The 13,958-nt window shown below is 43.0% G+C and overlaps 1 protein-coding gene across 1 annotated transcript in view; it reads left to right on the top strand.

Annotated features, from left to right (window-relative positions):
- Positions 1-3,327: 3,327 nt before the first annotated feature.
- Positions 3,328-13,958, top strand: part of LDB1 (LIM domain binding 1) — a 239,641-nt gene continuing 229,010 nt past the window's right edge. The window contains 1 exon segment of the mRNA XM_075348371.1: positions 3,328-3,578. Within this exon segment, the coding sequence (XP_075204486.1) occupies positions 3,571-3,578 (8 nt within the window). The 5' untranslated portion in view covers positions 3,328-3,570.

Genomic DNA, 13,958 nt, shown 5'->3' with positions numbered 1-13,958 from the left:
CTCCAGTCCATCTTTATCTATGGTTGGAGACATGAGGGACTCGTAGACATGAGATTGGGGATCAGTAAATTCTGTTAAAATTGTTAGGATTTGTCAGATTGTTGGTAGATCTCATCATAACCAACTAGATCTGCCATAAAAATATCTGCATGTGTATGGTTGAAGATTTCCATTTGCATTAGATCATTATTGACTAACCTTGCCATCTCAGTAGAACCAGTTGACCATTGGGGTGTCCTAAGTCTCTTGGATAACAGAGGTCTTGGAAAGGTAGGATCGGGACTTTTTTGCTCACAGGGAGAGGATACACTCTAGTCTATTTGGAGACTAAACATTAATAAATATCTTGCATGTACCCAATACATTGGTGTCACGGGTGACAGACAGTCCTGTGGTGTCCAGCTATAGAAGGTCACAGCATTTGGCTGCACAAACTGCTCCCTGACCTTCTATCATTCCTGCATGGTTTTCATCCCTTTGATACATCTTTATTAAGTCTTCAGTGCAAGCAGGCGGCTTACATCTAGACAGTCTTGGTGGTTGTTTCAGAGATAAGTTGTTTGTTGTTTTCCCTTATTTATTATCTCTGTGTGTCCTTTAGCACCTAGTGGGGTTGATGAAGAGCTCATCCCATCTGCTCCCTACATGGGGTCCAGACCAGGGTCAGCCTAGGGTAAGGTATCGAGCTCGGCTCATAAGTGCGGAACCTATCTAGAGTGGTGAGGAAACCTGGGGCCCAGCAGTAGTCTTGGTCAGGGGTCATCTACCCCTTCACTAGACACGGGGTTTCCCTTCCCTTTTGCCATTTGCTTGGTACTCCCTTGTGCATAGCGTGACAGTTGGTGGTCTGTACCTGCCTTGAGAACTTGAGCATATGTTGGTACAATTTGCTACCTGGTTTGTGAAGGGGTTAAGGTTTACCAAACTTGCCAATCTCAGGTGGATCAGCTGACAATCAAATATGTATACTAAAGAGTTATATGCCACTTCCTTGGAATGAAGAGGTGTTCGAAAAGGGTTCCACTCCTTCAATCATGTATGGTGGCCTATTCTTAACCAATCACTGGATGGAAAATTTTCAATTTTAGAGAAAAGAAGTACTGGGTGTCATGATTCCTCTGTGCAGAGCATCTTGCACACTATGATATGCTCTGCTGTGTTTTCCTGGGTTACTGAGCTGTCAGTGTTTATTGAGGTGCTGGACTGCTCAGGTGTTCCATCTTCTTGGTAATTGCTCTGCTACTTTAGTGAGCATGCTCTCCCAGAAGCTTGCCAGTCGTACATTCTGGTTCTGTAGTTATATCTTCTTCATTTGCTTTCACCATAAACTATCTTTTCGAGAATCCTAATTTGTCATCTTGCACTGTCGGTGGGAGAGATATCCATCGTTTGCTCCAAGCAGCCATGATTTTGCTGCAGAGCACCGGACAACCTTTCCAACCACACAGCTGTCGGTGGGTGAGATATCCATCGTTTGCTCCAAGCCGCCACCATGATTTTGCTGCAGACCACCAGATAACCTTTCCAACTGCACAGCTGTCGGTGGGTGAGATATCCATCGTTTGCTCCAAGCAGCCATGATTTTGCTGCAGACCACCGGACAACCTTTCCAACCGCACAGCTGTCGGTGGGTGAGATATCCATCGTTTGCTCCAAGCAGCCATGATTTTGCTGCAGACCACCGGACAACCTTTCCAACCGCCCAGCTGTCGGTGGGTAAGATATCTATCATTTGCTCCAAGCAGTCATGACTTTGCTGCAGAGCACCGGACAACCTTTCCATCCGCACAGCTGTCGGTGGGTGAGATATCCATCGTTTGCTCCAAGCAGCCATGATTTTGCTGCAGACCACCGGACAACCTTTCCATCCGCACAGCTCTCGGTGGGTGAGATATCCATCGTTTGCTCCAAGCCGCCACCATGATTTTGCTGCAGACCACCGGACAACCTTTCCATCCGCACAGCTGTCGGTGGGTGAGATATCCATCGTTTGCTCCAAGCAGCCATGATTTTGCTGCAGACCACCGGACAACCTTTCCAACCGCCCAGCTGTCGTTGGGTGAGATATCTATCGTTTGCTCCAAGCAGTCATGACTTTGCTGCAGAGCACCGGACAACCTTTCCATCCGCACAGCTGTCGGTGGGTGAGATATCCATAGTTTGCTCCAAGCAGCCACCATGACTTTGCTGCAGAGCAACAGACAACCTTTCCAACTGCACAGCTGTTGGTGGGATATCCATCGTTTGCTCCAAGCAGCTATGACTTTGCTGCAGAGCACCGGACAACCTTTCCATCCGCACAGCTGTCGGTGGGTGAGATATCCATAGTTTGCTCCAAGCAGCCACCATGACTTTGCTGCAGAGCACCGGACAACCTTTCCATCCGCACAGCTGTTGGTGGGTGAGATATCCATAGTTTGCTCCAAGCAGCCACCATGATTTTGCTGCAGACCACCAGACAACCTTTGCAACCGCACAGCTGTCGGTGGGTGAGATATCCATCGTTTGCTCCAAGCCGCCACCATGACTTTGCTGCAGACCACCAGACAACCTTTCCAACTGCACATCCCAAGAGCTAAACGATTCTTGGTCACCCTTGATGACGACATTACGAGACGTCAATCATCCATCTCCCAACAAGGAGCTGACGTCGATCCTCCCTAAGTGCTCTTTTGATGGACTTTTTTGGCGTATGGCACCTCAGGCCCTCTTCGGCCTGCCAAGTGCCGCTTATAATCTTTTTACTGTGCGCTTACATTAGTGATGGGCAATGCCACGGCGTCTACATGCTTGGATGTCACCCAAACTCTGCATTAATTTTCTGTCTTGTTACAAAACAGATCGCTCTATCGAGTGCGGAGCCTTTTCCTATCGGTCTGGCGTATTGCTCTTTTTTTTTTTGCATGTCTTTGTAGCGCGGCCTCTCTCCTTTGCTTTTTTTTTTTTCGTCTTTGCTGTTGTCTGTCAGGCTGCGTTAGAGCACAGTATGGAAGCGAGGAGAGCGCTCTGTGATGCAGTATGCCCTGTCTCGGCCACTTCTCCCCGTCCGTCTCTCGTCCTCTCCAATCCAACATGTCTTACTTATCAAGGGTGCATTCAGCTTGTGATTGCAGACCCCCCGAGCCCCTATATCACCATATATGTATATGTGGCTGTCTATATGTACAGTATGTGGGTGTGCGTCACACGCTTGCTATTCATTGCACCCATTCTATCGCCTTCTCTCTCGCTCTCTCTCTCTCTCTCTTCGCTCTCCCTCTCTCTTTCACTCAGGTCACTTTGACAAGCGCTCTCTCCTCCCACTAGCATTGCAATTAGCATATTAATAAACCACAGTACTGCCAGCAGAGAGAGAGCGGGGAGAGCGAGGGAGACACACACAAGCACACATACAGAGAGAATAAAATTCCTTCTGCCTGCTTCCTCTGAGGCCCAATTTCTGCCTTTTAGGGGGGCTTGTTTTGTTCCTTGAGACCTCACAAGGGCATTTTATGCCAGGAGCCTTAGCTGTGGGCAACCAGTACCTGCTCGTTTCCACACCAGGCATGTGAAGATGTCAGTGGGTTGCGCATGTCCTGGTAAGTGCCCCTCTCTATCTTTTTTTTTTTTACCTTTTTATGTTTTTTTTTGCTAATTAAATTGCAATTAATTAAGTCAAGATCTGTCGTCTTTGATGCAGGAGTCGGGGGGGGGGGGGGGGAGGGGGGGGCTTTGTATTTTCTTGCAAAACTACCTGCTTGATTTATTTATTTATTTTCCTTTTACTTGGTGGGGGGGCGACGACAAAAAAAAAAAATTCCCAGAGTTCCTAAATTTCAGCCAATCAGAAGTGTCTCTGGACTTTTGACCTTAGGTCATGGGGTCATTGCAATAGGCTCATTTTTAGCTAATGCTAATGCTGAATGACGTTGACAGATATTGTCATAGGGATGATTTGAGTCACCACTGAGGAGTGCTACTTATTTTAGATGTAAAAAGCCATTATTGCCCTCCAACCCCCCACTCCCTTTAAATCCAGTGCCCCCCAGGGGTTACTAAAGGTTATTGCCGATGTTAACAGATATTGTCATAGGGATGATTAAAGTCACCACTGAGGAGTGCGACTTATTTTAGATGTTAAAAGCCATTATACCCTCTCGCCCCCACTCTCTTAAATCGTGTGTCCCCCAGGGGTTACGAAAGGTTATTGCCAATGTTAACAGATATTGTCATAGGGCTGGTTATAGTCACCACTGAGGAGTGCTGAGGAGTGCGACTTATTTTAGATGTAAAAAGCCATTATTGCCCTCCAACCGCCCCCCCCCCCCCCCACTCCCTTAAATCCGGTGCCCATCAGGGGTTAAGAAAGGTTATTGTTGATGTTAACAGATATTGTCGTAGGATTGGTTACAATCACCACTGAGGAGTGTGACTTATTTTTCCTTCACTTAGATATAAAAAGCCAGTATTGCCCCCCCACTCCCTCAAATCTGGCGCCCCCTAGGGGTTACTAAAGGTTATTGCTGATGTTAACAGATATTGTCATAGGGTTGATTAAAGTCACCACTGAGGAGTGCAACTTATTTTTCCTTTCTGGGTACTTAAATGTAAAAAGCCATTATTGCCCCCCCCCCCCCACGCCCCCACACTCCCTTAAATCTGGTGCCCCCCAGGGGTTACGAAAGGTTATTGCCGATGTTAAACAGGGCTGATTAAAGTCACCACTGAGGAGTGCGACTTTGTTTTTGCTTTCTGGTCACTCAGATGTAAAAAGACATTATTGCCCCCCTCCTTTAAATCTTGTGCCCCCCAGGGGTTGCTAAAGGTTCTTGCCAATGTTAACAGATATTGTCATAGGGCTGATTAGAGTCACCACTGAGGAGTGCGACTTATTTTTGCTTTCTGGGCACTTAGATGTAAGAAGTCATTATTGACCCCCCCCCACCCCTTCCTTTAAATGCTGTGCCCCCCAGGGGTTACTAAAGGTTATTGCCAGTCAGTGAAAGACCCACTTAGGACCTAGTTTGAATGACATGATTGTGCCTTTCCTTTTTCTGCTCTTCTAAGTTAACTCCTACACTGCCGGAGAGGCAAAGCACCTCTGAGTCCTGTAGTCGCTGGAGTTGCCTGTTGATCACCTTAGCGCTCAAAACCCTAAAAGGGTGATCCCATAGGTATTATGCTAAGGCTGCCCTTATTGCAGAAGGATTGCAGAGCTTCACTTTAAGGCGATGTAGCTTTGCTGTCTGTATCTGTAAAAGCAGTGGAGTTACTGCAGACTGGTGCACATTTTGTGTTGGGGATACATATTTCTTGCCATGTTTTAGCAAGGACACCTTTGCGGAGAGGTTCATATCTGCAGGGACTCATTAGCAATGTCTTAAGGAGAGGCAAGAAAATATTAGCGGGTCATTTAATGCTGTAGTTGCTGAATGGGGGTTTAAATAGGGGAGCCTTGCCTTCACAATACAATCCCCTGCTCCCTTAAGACTTAACTCTATAGCAACAACCTTACTGTGTGTTTGTTTTGGAGATCAGATGGATACATTGTATCACCTTTTATAAAGGGTGGTGCAAAAAAAGAAATCATTGCAAGGGAAAAGATCTATACTGTATGTGTAAACAAAATGCAAAAAAAAGAAGTACCATTGTAAGGGAAAAGATCTATACTGTATATGTAAACAAAATGCAAACAATATCATTGTAAGGGAAAAGGTCTATACTGTATATGTAAACAAAATGCAAAAAGAAGTATCATTGTAAGGGAAAAGGCCTATACTGTATATGTAAACAAAATGCAAAAAGAAGTATCATTGCAAGGGAAAAGATCTATACTGTATATGTAAACAAAATGCAAAGAAAAAAAGTATCATTGTAAGGGAAAAGATCTGTACTGTATATGTAAACAAAATGCAAAGAAAAAAAGTATCATTGTAAGGGAAAAGATCTGTACTGTATATGTAAACAAAATGCAAAAAAAAGAAGTATCATTGTAAGGGAAAAGATCTATACTGTATATGTAAACAAAATGCAAAAAAAAAAGAAGTATCATTGTAAGGGAAAAGATCTATACTGTATATGTAAACAAAATACAAAAAAAAAAAAGAAGTATCATTGTAAGGGAAAATATCTATATTGTATATGTAAACAAAATGCAAAAAAAAGAAGTATCATTGTAAGGGAAAATATCTATATTGTATATGTAAACAAAATGCAAAAAAAAGAAGTATCATTGTAAGGGAAAATATCTATACTGTATATGTAAACAGAATGCAAACAATATCATTGAAAGGGAAAACATTTATACTGTTTGTAAACAAAATGCAAAGCAAAATGTATCATTGCAAGGGAAAAGATCTATACTGTATATGTAAACAAAATGCAAAAAAAGAAATATTATTGCAAGGGAAAATGTCTATACTGTTTACGTAAACAGAATGCAAAAAAAATATCATTGCAAGGGAAAATAGTTATACAGTATATGTAAATAAACAAAATGCAAAAAAAAAAAGAAATATTGCAAGGGAAAAGATCTATACTGTTTATGTAAACAAAATGCAACTTTCTGGCTATTGATTATTAGTTTTTGTGGATCTGATCCCTGTTTCTTCGGATCCGGATGAAGCAACCTGTGACTGATGTTGTGGTCTCTACATGATAATACCACAATCAGCTGGGGAAGACTTTGCACAATGTTCTGTTGATAGAAATAGATCTGGGGCAGGAACCTTCATGGTTTTGTGTGTCTCAATGATATCAGTAGATTTCCCACAGTTCTAAGTTGATGTTTTGGGCTGAAGCGCGTTTGTTTTTGTTCTGCAAGGGTCTATTTTTTTGCTATTTGGGTCAATGCAACTTATTTAGTAAAGGGTGAGGGTCATATATTTTGTGCAAACTATCTTACATGTATCTGCAATACACTTAGTAGAATATCATGGTACATGAGGAACAAGTTGTCCATTAGTCATGCCCAAAGGGGATCCTATCCTTGTGATAGATCATCAATACCCGACTGATGTAGGTCTGATACGTGGCACCACCACCGATCAGCTGTCCATTGGTGGATGGATGCAAACATTGACCAGAGCTAATAACAGCTGATCAGTGGGGGGTTCTAGGTTTTTCACCCCCAACAATATGTAAATAACCACTTATTTCAAGCATATATCTCATGTTCGGAGATGCCTTTTAATGGTGGCTCAGTAGTCAACTCATATAGATAACAATAGAGAAGAATACAAAAAGTTGCAAATTCTTTTGAAATTCGGAACCTTGTGCTGTTTGTAAACAAATATATCAGGAACCATCACCGTATCATCATTTCATAAAATTGATGGTTGTGACTTAGGCTGAGTTCATATATCCAGTAAGCATTTGTTGGATCCTGCAGAGATCTGTTGGCAAAATGATCATTTTTTTTAACATGGGAAACAAAACAATTAATGGATGCTATTTATCTTCCATTTGAAATGGATCTTGTTGAAACAAGAATAATGGATGGCTACATTGCTATCCGTTAACGGATCCATTCTCCATAGACTTCAATGTTAAAAAAACGGATCTGGCAGAAATCACTTATTTAGCAACACACAAAAATGTTGTGTTTGCAGAACTTTTTTCCCCAATGGATCTCTGCAGGATCTGTTCTAAAGGATGATTACTGGACGTGTAAACTCAGCCTAATTGGGGCTGGAAGCAAATTGCTCTGTTTTCAGTCATTTGCAGGATCAAAGGTTTTTATACATGACACTATTATGTGATTTAATTACTGGAGGACAACAAGTTTAAAGGGGTTGTCCATAACGTTTAATTATTAGAGGAGAGGTCTCTAATTCATTAGTCAAAGCGGATCGCTGCTGTAAGGAGCATTTTATGCTGTAAAGGACCCAGCAGGACAATGGATTTCAATAAAAACCCTGTAATGCCTGATTTCTCCTTTGGTGGCGCTGTAGGGAAATTGAACAGCTATTGAGTTCTTTGCTCACAGATTACTGTTCATGGCTAAATGGAGAATCTATCACTTTTATTGCGGCTGTAAACCATGGAGGACTCCATTACGGAAAAGCTTTGGCCTTTAGTTACTTTGCTTTGGCCTTTAGTTACTTTGCTATATTAGGGATGGCAATGTGACTAATTCCCTAATATTCTGTTTTATCAGATTCACTTCTTTTTCAGGTATATTTGAGTCTTTTAATAGGCTGTTGAGGTTGCAAGGGAAGGCGTGTAACAGCCTGTATTCTGCGAATTGTCTTCTTGATAGGGCACAATCCCTATCATATACACGAATACAGGCTGCTGTAAATGTCCATCACATTCTGGTGACTGCGTGGGTCGGATTTCCTCTAATTATTAGGCTATGTGCGCACTAGAAAGTGACTTTGTCTTAAGGAAAATCCGGACCCTCTTAAAGAATCCCGCACCCAAGGTAAAAAAAACGCACCAAAAACGCAATGAAATCTGTTTGCCTCGGATTTACTGCGGATTTTCTACAAGTTGGTCCCCACAGATTTTTACCATTATCTATGGCAAAAACCGCAGGTACCTGCGGAAAAAAAGTGACATGCTCATTAATTCCGCAGCGGAAAATCCGCAGGTTAGGCTAGGTTCGCACACTGCGTCTTTTTGACGCTGCGTTTTTGTGCGGTTTTGGCCGCTAAAAACGCACCTGCGTTGAAAAAACGCATAAAAAAACGCATGCGTTTTTGTCGCGATTTGGTGCGTTTTTGGCTGCGTTTTGCTGTGTTTTTGATCTCTGCATTTTCCTGCGTTTTTCCAATGCATTGCATGGGGGTAAAACGCAGAAAAACGCAGGAAAGAACTGACATGTCCATTTTTTTTTTAACTCAAAAACGCAGGTAAAAAAAACAGATGTGTGCGGACAGCAAAAATGAAAACTCATAGACTTTGCTGGGGAAGCAAAGTCCTGCAGTTTTGAGGCCAAAAACGCGCAAAAACGCCGCAAAAAACGCACTGTGCACACATAGCCTTAATCCGCAGGTATAAAAAAACGCAGTGTGCGCACAGCATTTTTTTAAAACCCATAGGATTTGCTGGGGAATGACTGCAGCAATGTTACACACATTTTCTGCAGCAAATCCGCGGTAAATCTGCAGCGTGCGCACAGGGCCTTAGATGGCCTCTTGTTTGAAAATAATTCATATAATGACACAATATTAGGAATTGTTTAGGTTAGGTTCGCACACTGCGTCTTTTTGACGCTGCGTTTTTGTGCGTTTTTGGCCGCCCAAAACGCACAAAAACGCACCTGCGTCGAAAAAACGCATCAAAAAACGCAAAAACGCAGGTAAAAAAAACAGATGTGTGCGGACAGCAAAAAATGAAAACTCATAGACTTTGCTGGGGAAGCAAAGTCCTGCAGTTTTGAGGCCAAAAACGCACCCGAAAAACGTGCAAAAACGCCGCGAAAAACGCACTGTGCGCACATAGCCTTAAAGTGCAACTCCTTAAAGGGGTTTACAGGGACTAACGTTTTTATATAAAGCATGGAAGGCTAAGGTTATGTTCACATGTCCAGTAATCATCCATTACAACAGATCCAGCAGGAATTTGTTGAGAAAAAAATTCTGCAAACACAACTTTTTTGTCCATTTTGAAAAAATTGATATTTGCAGGATCTATTTTTTTTTTTAATATGGAAATCTATGGAAAATGTATCCGTTAACTGATCGCTATTTATCTTCTATTTGAAACTGATCCAGTAAGAAAAAATGGATCCGTTACAAAAGAAAGAAAAACAGATGGCTAAATAGCAATAAGTTACCGGTACCGTTTTCCATAGACTCCAATGGTAAAAATCGGATCCTGCAGAAATCAATTTTTTTCAAAAACGTGTTTGCAGGACTTTTTTGTCAATGGATCTCTGCAGGATCCGTTCTAACAGATGATTACTGGACATGTGAACTCAGCCTTACATGGATTTTAAAGCTACAAAATCCACATTAAAGAAAAAAAAACACACTTTAAATACTCTTTAATGTGGTTTTTGAAGTGGATCTGCTCCAAAATCCTGGTTAAAAAATCTCTAGGTGAACCTACCCTTAAAGAAATGTAGGCAGATGTTTCTTCTTATATAAGATTTTGACATTTAAAGGGGCTGTCCATTACTAAAGATCCCCAGCTTACTCATTTCGGGAGCCCAATAAAAATCAAAACAGGCCGCACTCACCTCCCACAGAGGCACAATTTCAGCAACGTAGGCGCCGCTGTTCCCTGAAAGTGACGTCACTTGTCCCGCAGCCAATAATCAGTGCTCGTCAGCCGCAGCCTTTAGTATTTAATCAGAGCAGACAACCGCCCTGACGGAATATTGATGAGCTGCAGCCAAACAGTAGCCACTGATTGACTGCAGCCTGCACTTTCCACAAGTGGCGTAAGTCTCCAGATATCGCTGTAGGAGGTGAGTATGGACTGCTTTTATTTGATTTGGTCTCCTAAAATCACTAAACTGGGATTATCCAGTAGTAGACGACCCCTACAAACTCCTTGTCAGACTGAGCTCACTGATAGATTCTCAGTTAGCTCAATCTGATTCCAACACTAGACAGTGCAGCAAAGAGTATAAGAAAACAAAATAATGCAACATTTTTAAGGAAATCCAAATGCAAAAATGAATTTTAGTCCGGGATAAAGCAAATAAAATTGTCCCTAAAGGTAAACAACCTCTTTAAGAGAGTGGTTCACAATAAAAATTGTCCTTAATGTAATGGTTATTGCCTGTACTTGTCCACGCTCTATTGTAAAGTGCTGCGGAATATGTAGGTGCTATAGAAATAAAATTATTATTAATGGTAAATACTCCTGCTCCCAACACAGGTTATTGCACAATTTCTTTAAGGCGTTTCACATCTTTTACAATTTCTTTTTCTGTACTATAAAAGAGCTTTTTATACAATATTATCCCACGCTGTGACTCGCGGTGATCAGTGGTGATTAACAAGTGATCAGTAGTGATTAGTGGTGATTCGCGGTGATCAGTGGTGATCAGTGGTGATCAGTGGTGATTAGCGGTGATCAGTGGTGATAGGGGTGGTGATCAGTGATCAGTGATGATTAGCAGTGATCATCGGTGATCAGTGGTGATTAGCGTTGATTAGTGGGGATCAGTGGTGATTAGCGGTGATCAGTGGTAATTACAGTGATCAGTGGTGATCAGTGGTGATTAGCGGTGATCAGTGGTGATAGGGGTGGTTAGCGGTGATCAGTGGTGATTAGCGATGATCAGTGGTAATTAGTGGTGATTAGTGGTGATCATCGGTGATCAGTGGTGATTAGCGGTGATCAGTGGTGATTAGCGGTGATAGGGGTGATTAGCGGTGATCAGTGGTGATCAGTGGTGATCAGTGGTGATAGAGGTGATCAGTGGTGATTAGCGATGATCATTGGTCATCAGTGGTGATTAGTGGTGATCAGTGGTGATTACAGTGATCAGTGTTGATCAGTGGTGATTAGTGGTGATCAGTGGTGATAGGGGTGGTTAGCGGTGATCAATGGTGATTAGCGGTGATCAGTGGTGATTAGCGGTGATCAGTGGTGATAGGGGTGGTTAGCGGTGATCAGTGGTGATCAGTGGTGATAGAGGTGATCAGTGGTGATTAGCGGTGATCAGTGGTGATTAGCAGTGATCAGTGGTGATAGGGGTGATCAGTGGTGATTAGCAGTGATCAGTGGTGATTAGCGGTGATCAGTGGTGATTAGCGGTGATCAGTGGTGATAGAGGTGATCAGTGGTGATTAGCGGTGATCAGTGGTGATAGAGGTGATCAGTGGTGATTAGCGGTGATCAGTGGTGATTAGCAGTGATCAGTGGTGATAGGGGTGGTTAGCGGTGATCAGTAGTGATTAGCGGTGATCAGTGGTGATAGAGGTGATCAGTGGTAATTAGCGGTGATCAGTGGTGATTAGCGGTGATCAGTGGTGATTAGCAGTGATCAGTGGTGATACAGGTGATCAGTGGTGATTAGCAGTGATCAGTGGTGATTAGCGGTGATCAGTGGTGATCAGTGGTGATTAGCGGTGATCAGTGGTGATAGAGGTGATCAGTGGTGATTAGCGGTGATCAGTGGTGATAGAGGTGATCAGTGGTAATTAGCAGTGATCAGTGGTGATTAGCAGTGATCAGTGGTGATACAGGTGATCAGTGGTGATTAGCAGTGATCAGTGGTGATTAGCGGTGATTAGTGGTGATCAGTGGTGATTAGCGGTGATCAGTGGTGATAGAGGTGATCAGCGGTGATTAGCGGTGATCAGTGGTGATAGAGGTGATCAGTGGTAATTAGCAGTGATCAGTGGTGATTAGCGGTGATCAGTGGTGCTCTGTGGATGAACCATACAATAAGTGTTCAGTTTCCCAGCAGCGCCACCAGTGGTAAGATGGGGCATTACACAATTTATTTTTTCCGTACAATCCACTGGTTGTTTTAAAAGGGGAACCTCGAATGTTATCTAAAAATATCATATCAGATCTCAGTCTTTTTTCCTTGCTCGGATACGTTCCAGTAGTTAATGAATTGGTGGTGATGGTAGTAACACTCAGGACGCAGCTCCTAGATTGTGTTGTTTTTAATGAGAAAGTAGAAAACATTCATTATTATGTGTGAACTTCATACCCAAAACGCTGTCTGCCACCTCCGGCTGAGATTGTTTGTGCAACCGCTTATCTAAAATAGGATGGAAACTAAATAAATTGCTTCTTTCCGCCATGTATGGATGCAGTGTGTATACTGAAAGCCAAAGAGAATGCGATGGCTCAGTGAGCTAAACAGGTTGTCTCATGAGGACAGCCCCTTTATATAAGGCCTAGTAAAACAAATGGAGGTCATGGAGGTGGGTGACACTCAGGACCCCCTCTGAGAGTAAAGGGAAGAAATATTACCTTGCTCTTGAGGACTTAATGTCACGCTAGGTACGGGAAGTGCCAAAAAAATGGCGAAAGGGAAGGGCGGGGAAGTGCCAAAAAAATGGCGAAAGGGAAGGGGACCATTAAGTCTAGGGAAAGGGAAGATGGTGACCCCTGACCAAACCTACTGCTGGTCCCTGGGGTTCTTCACCGCCCTAGATAGGTTCTGCACCTATGCGCTAAGCCGGATACCTGACCCTAGGGATACCTAGTGCTGGGCCCTAAATAGGGAACGGGTGGGATAAGCTCTTCGTCAACCCCACTAAACGCTATAGAAGACACAAGAGGGGAAAATACATGAACTACTTATCATTAGATTACTCAGGTAGAAGTTCATCAAAGTTTCAGCAATGATAGTAAAGAGGAGTACAAGCCACCTGCTTGCAACCAGAGCTGAATGAACTGAAAATATCAACAGGACCAGTCCAAGGAAGATGGGAGTATTAAACCCTAGAATGCATACCTGGGGCCTCGCAGGCCTGCTAGGTTACTTGTTTTCTATGGTAGATTTCTATGGTTGCGCGTTCTAGGGTTAAGCACCAAGGGAATACTGATAATCAGCAGCTGGATGGAAGGAGAGCTACCCTGGGTCCTAAAGGAGAAGAGACGAAAATCCAGCAATGAATACTAACAGCAGAAACAATGAAAAGTCAGGGAGCATTCTGCACAGTCAAACGCTGTGACCTTCTATTGCCAGAAACCACATGACTGTTTGTCACCCGTGATAGTTAATCTGTGTAATACTACATGTGGCCTGTAGTGGCCGCTGCAGGGAAAATGTGCGGTTTCTGAATCTTGACCTGCCTCAATCTGCTGATCACTTCATACTAAGATTTGTCATGATGAGACGTTTCTTGTAATATTTGGGTGGGTCGGTGCCCTGGAGTCTCCAACATACTTTATAATACGCGGGTATTGAATGGTTGACGTAATACGGCGTCATTGGTGCAAATACGTGATGAGTCAGCGCTTGTGTTGCTTTGTCCTGTGTGATGTAGTTATTACTTGCTCTGGGTTCCTGCCCATTCCTAGAGAACAATTCTGCTCCTAGTCCCATAGACAAT

The sequence above is a fragment of the Anomaloglossus baeobatrachus genome, chromosome 5 (genome assembly GCF_048569485.1).
Source record: "Anomaloglossus baeobatrachus isolate aAnoBae1 chromosome 5, aAnoBae1.hap1, whole genome shotgun sequence".
Classification (NCBI taxonomy): domain Eukaryota; kingdom Metazoa; phylum Chordata; class Amphibia; order Anura; family Aromobatidae; genus Anomaloglossus; species Anomaloglossus baeobatrachus.
The sequence above is the reverse complement of the archived record's forward strand: the minus strand, read 5'-3'. Positions and strand labels throughout refer to the sequence as shown.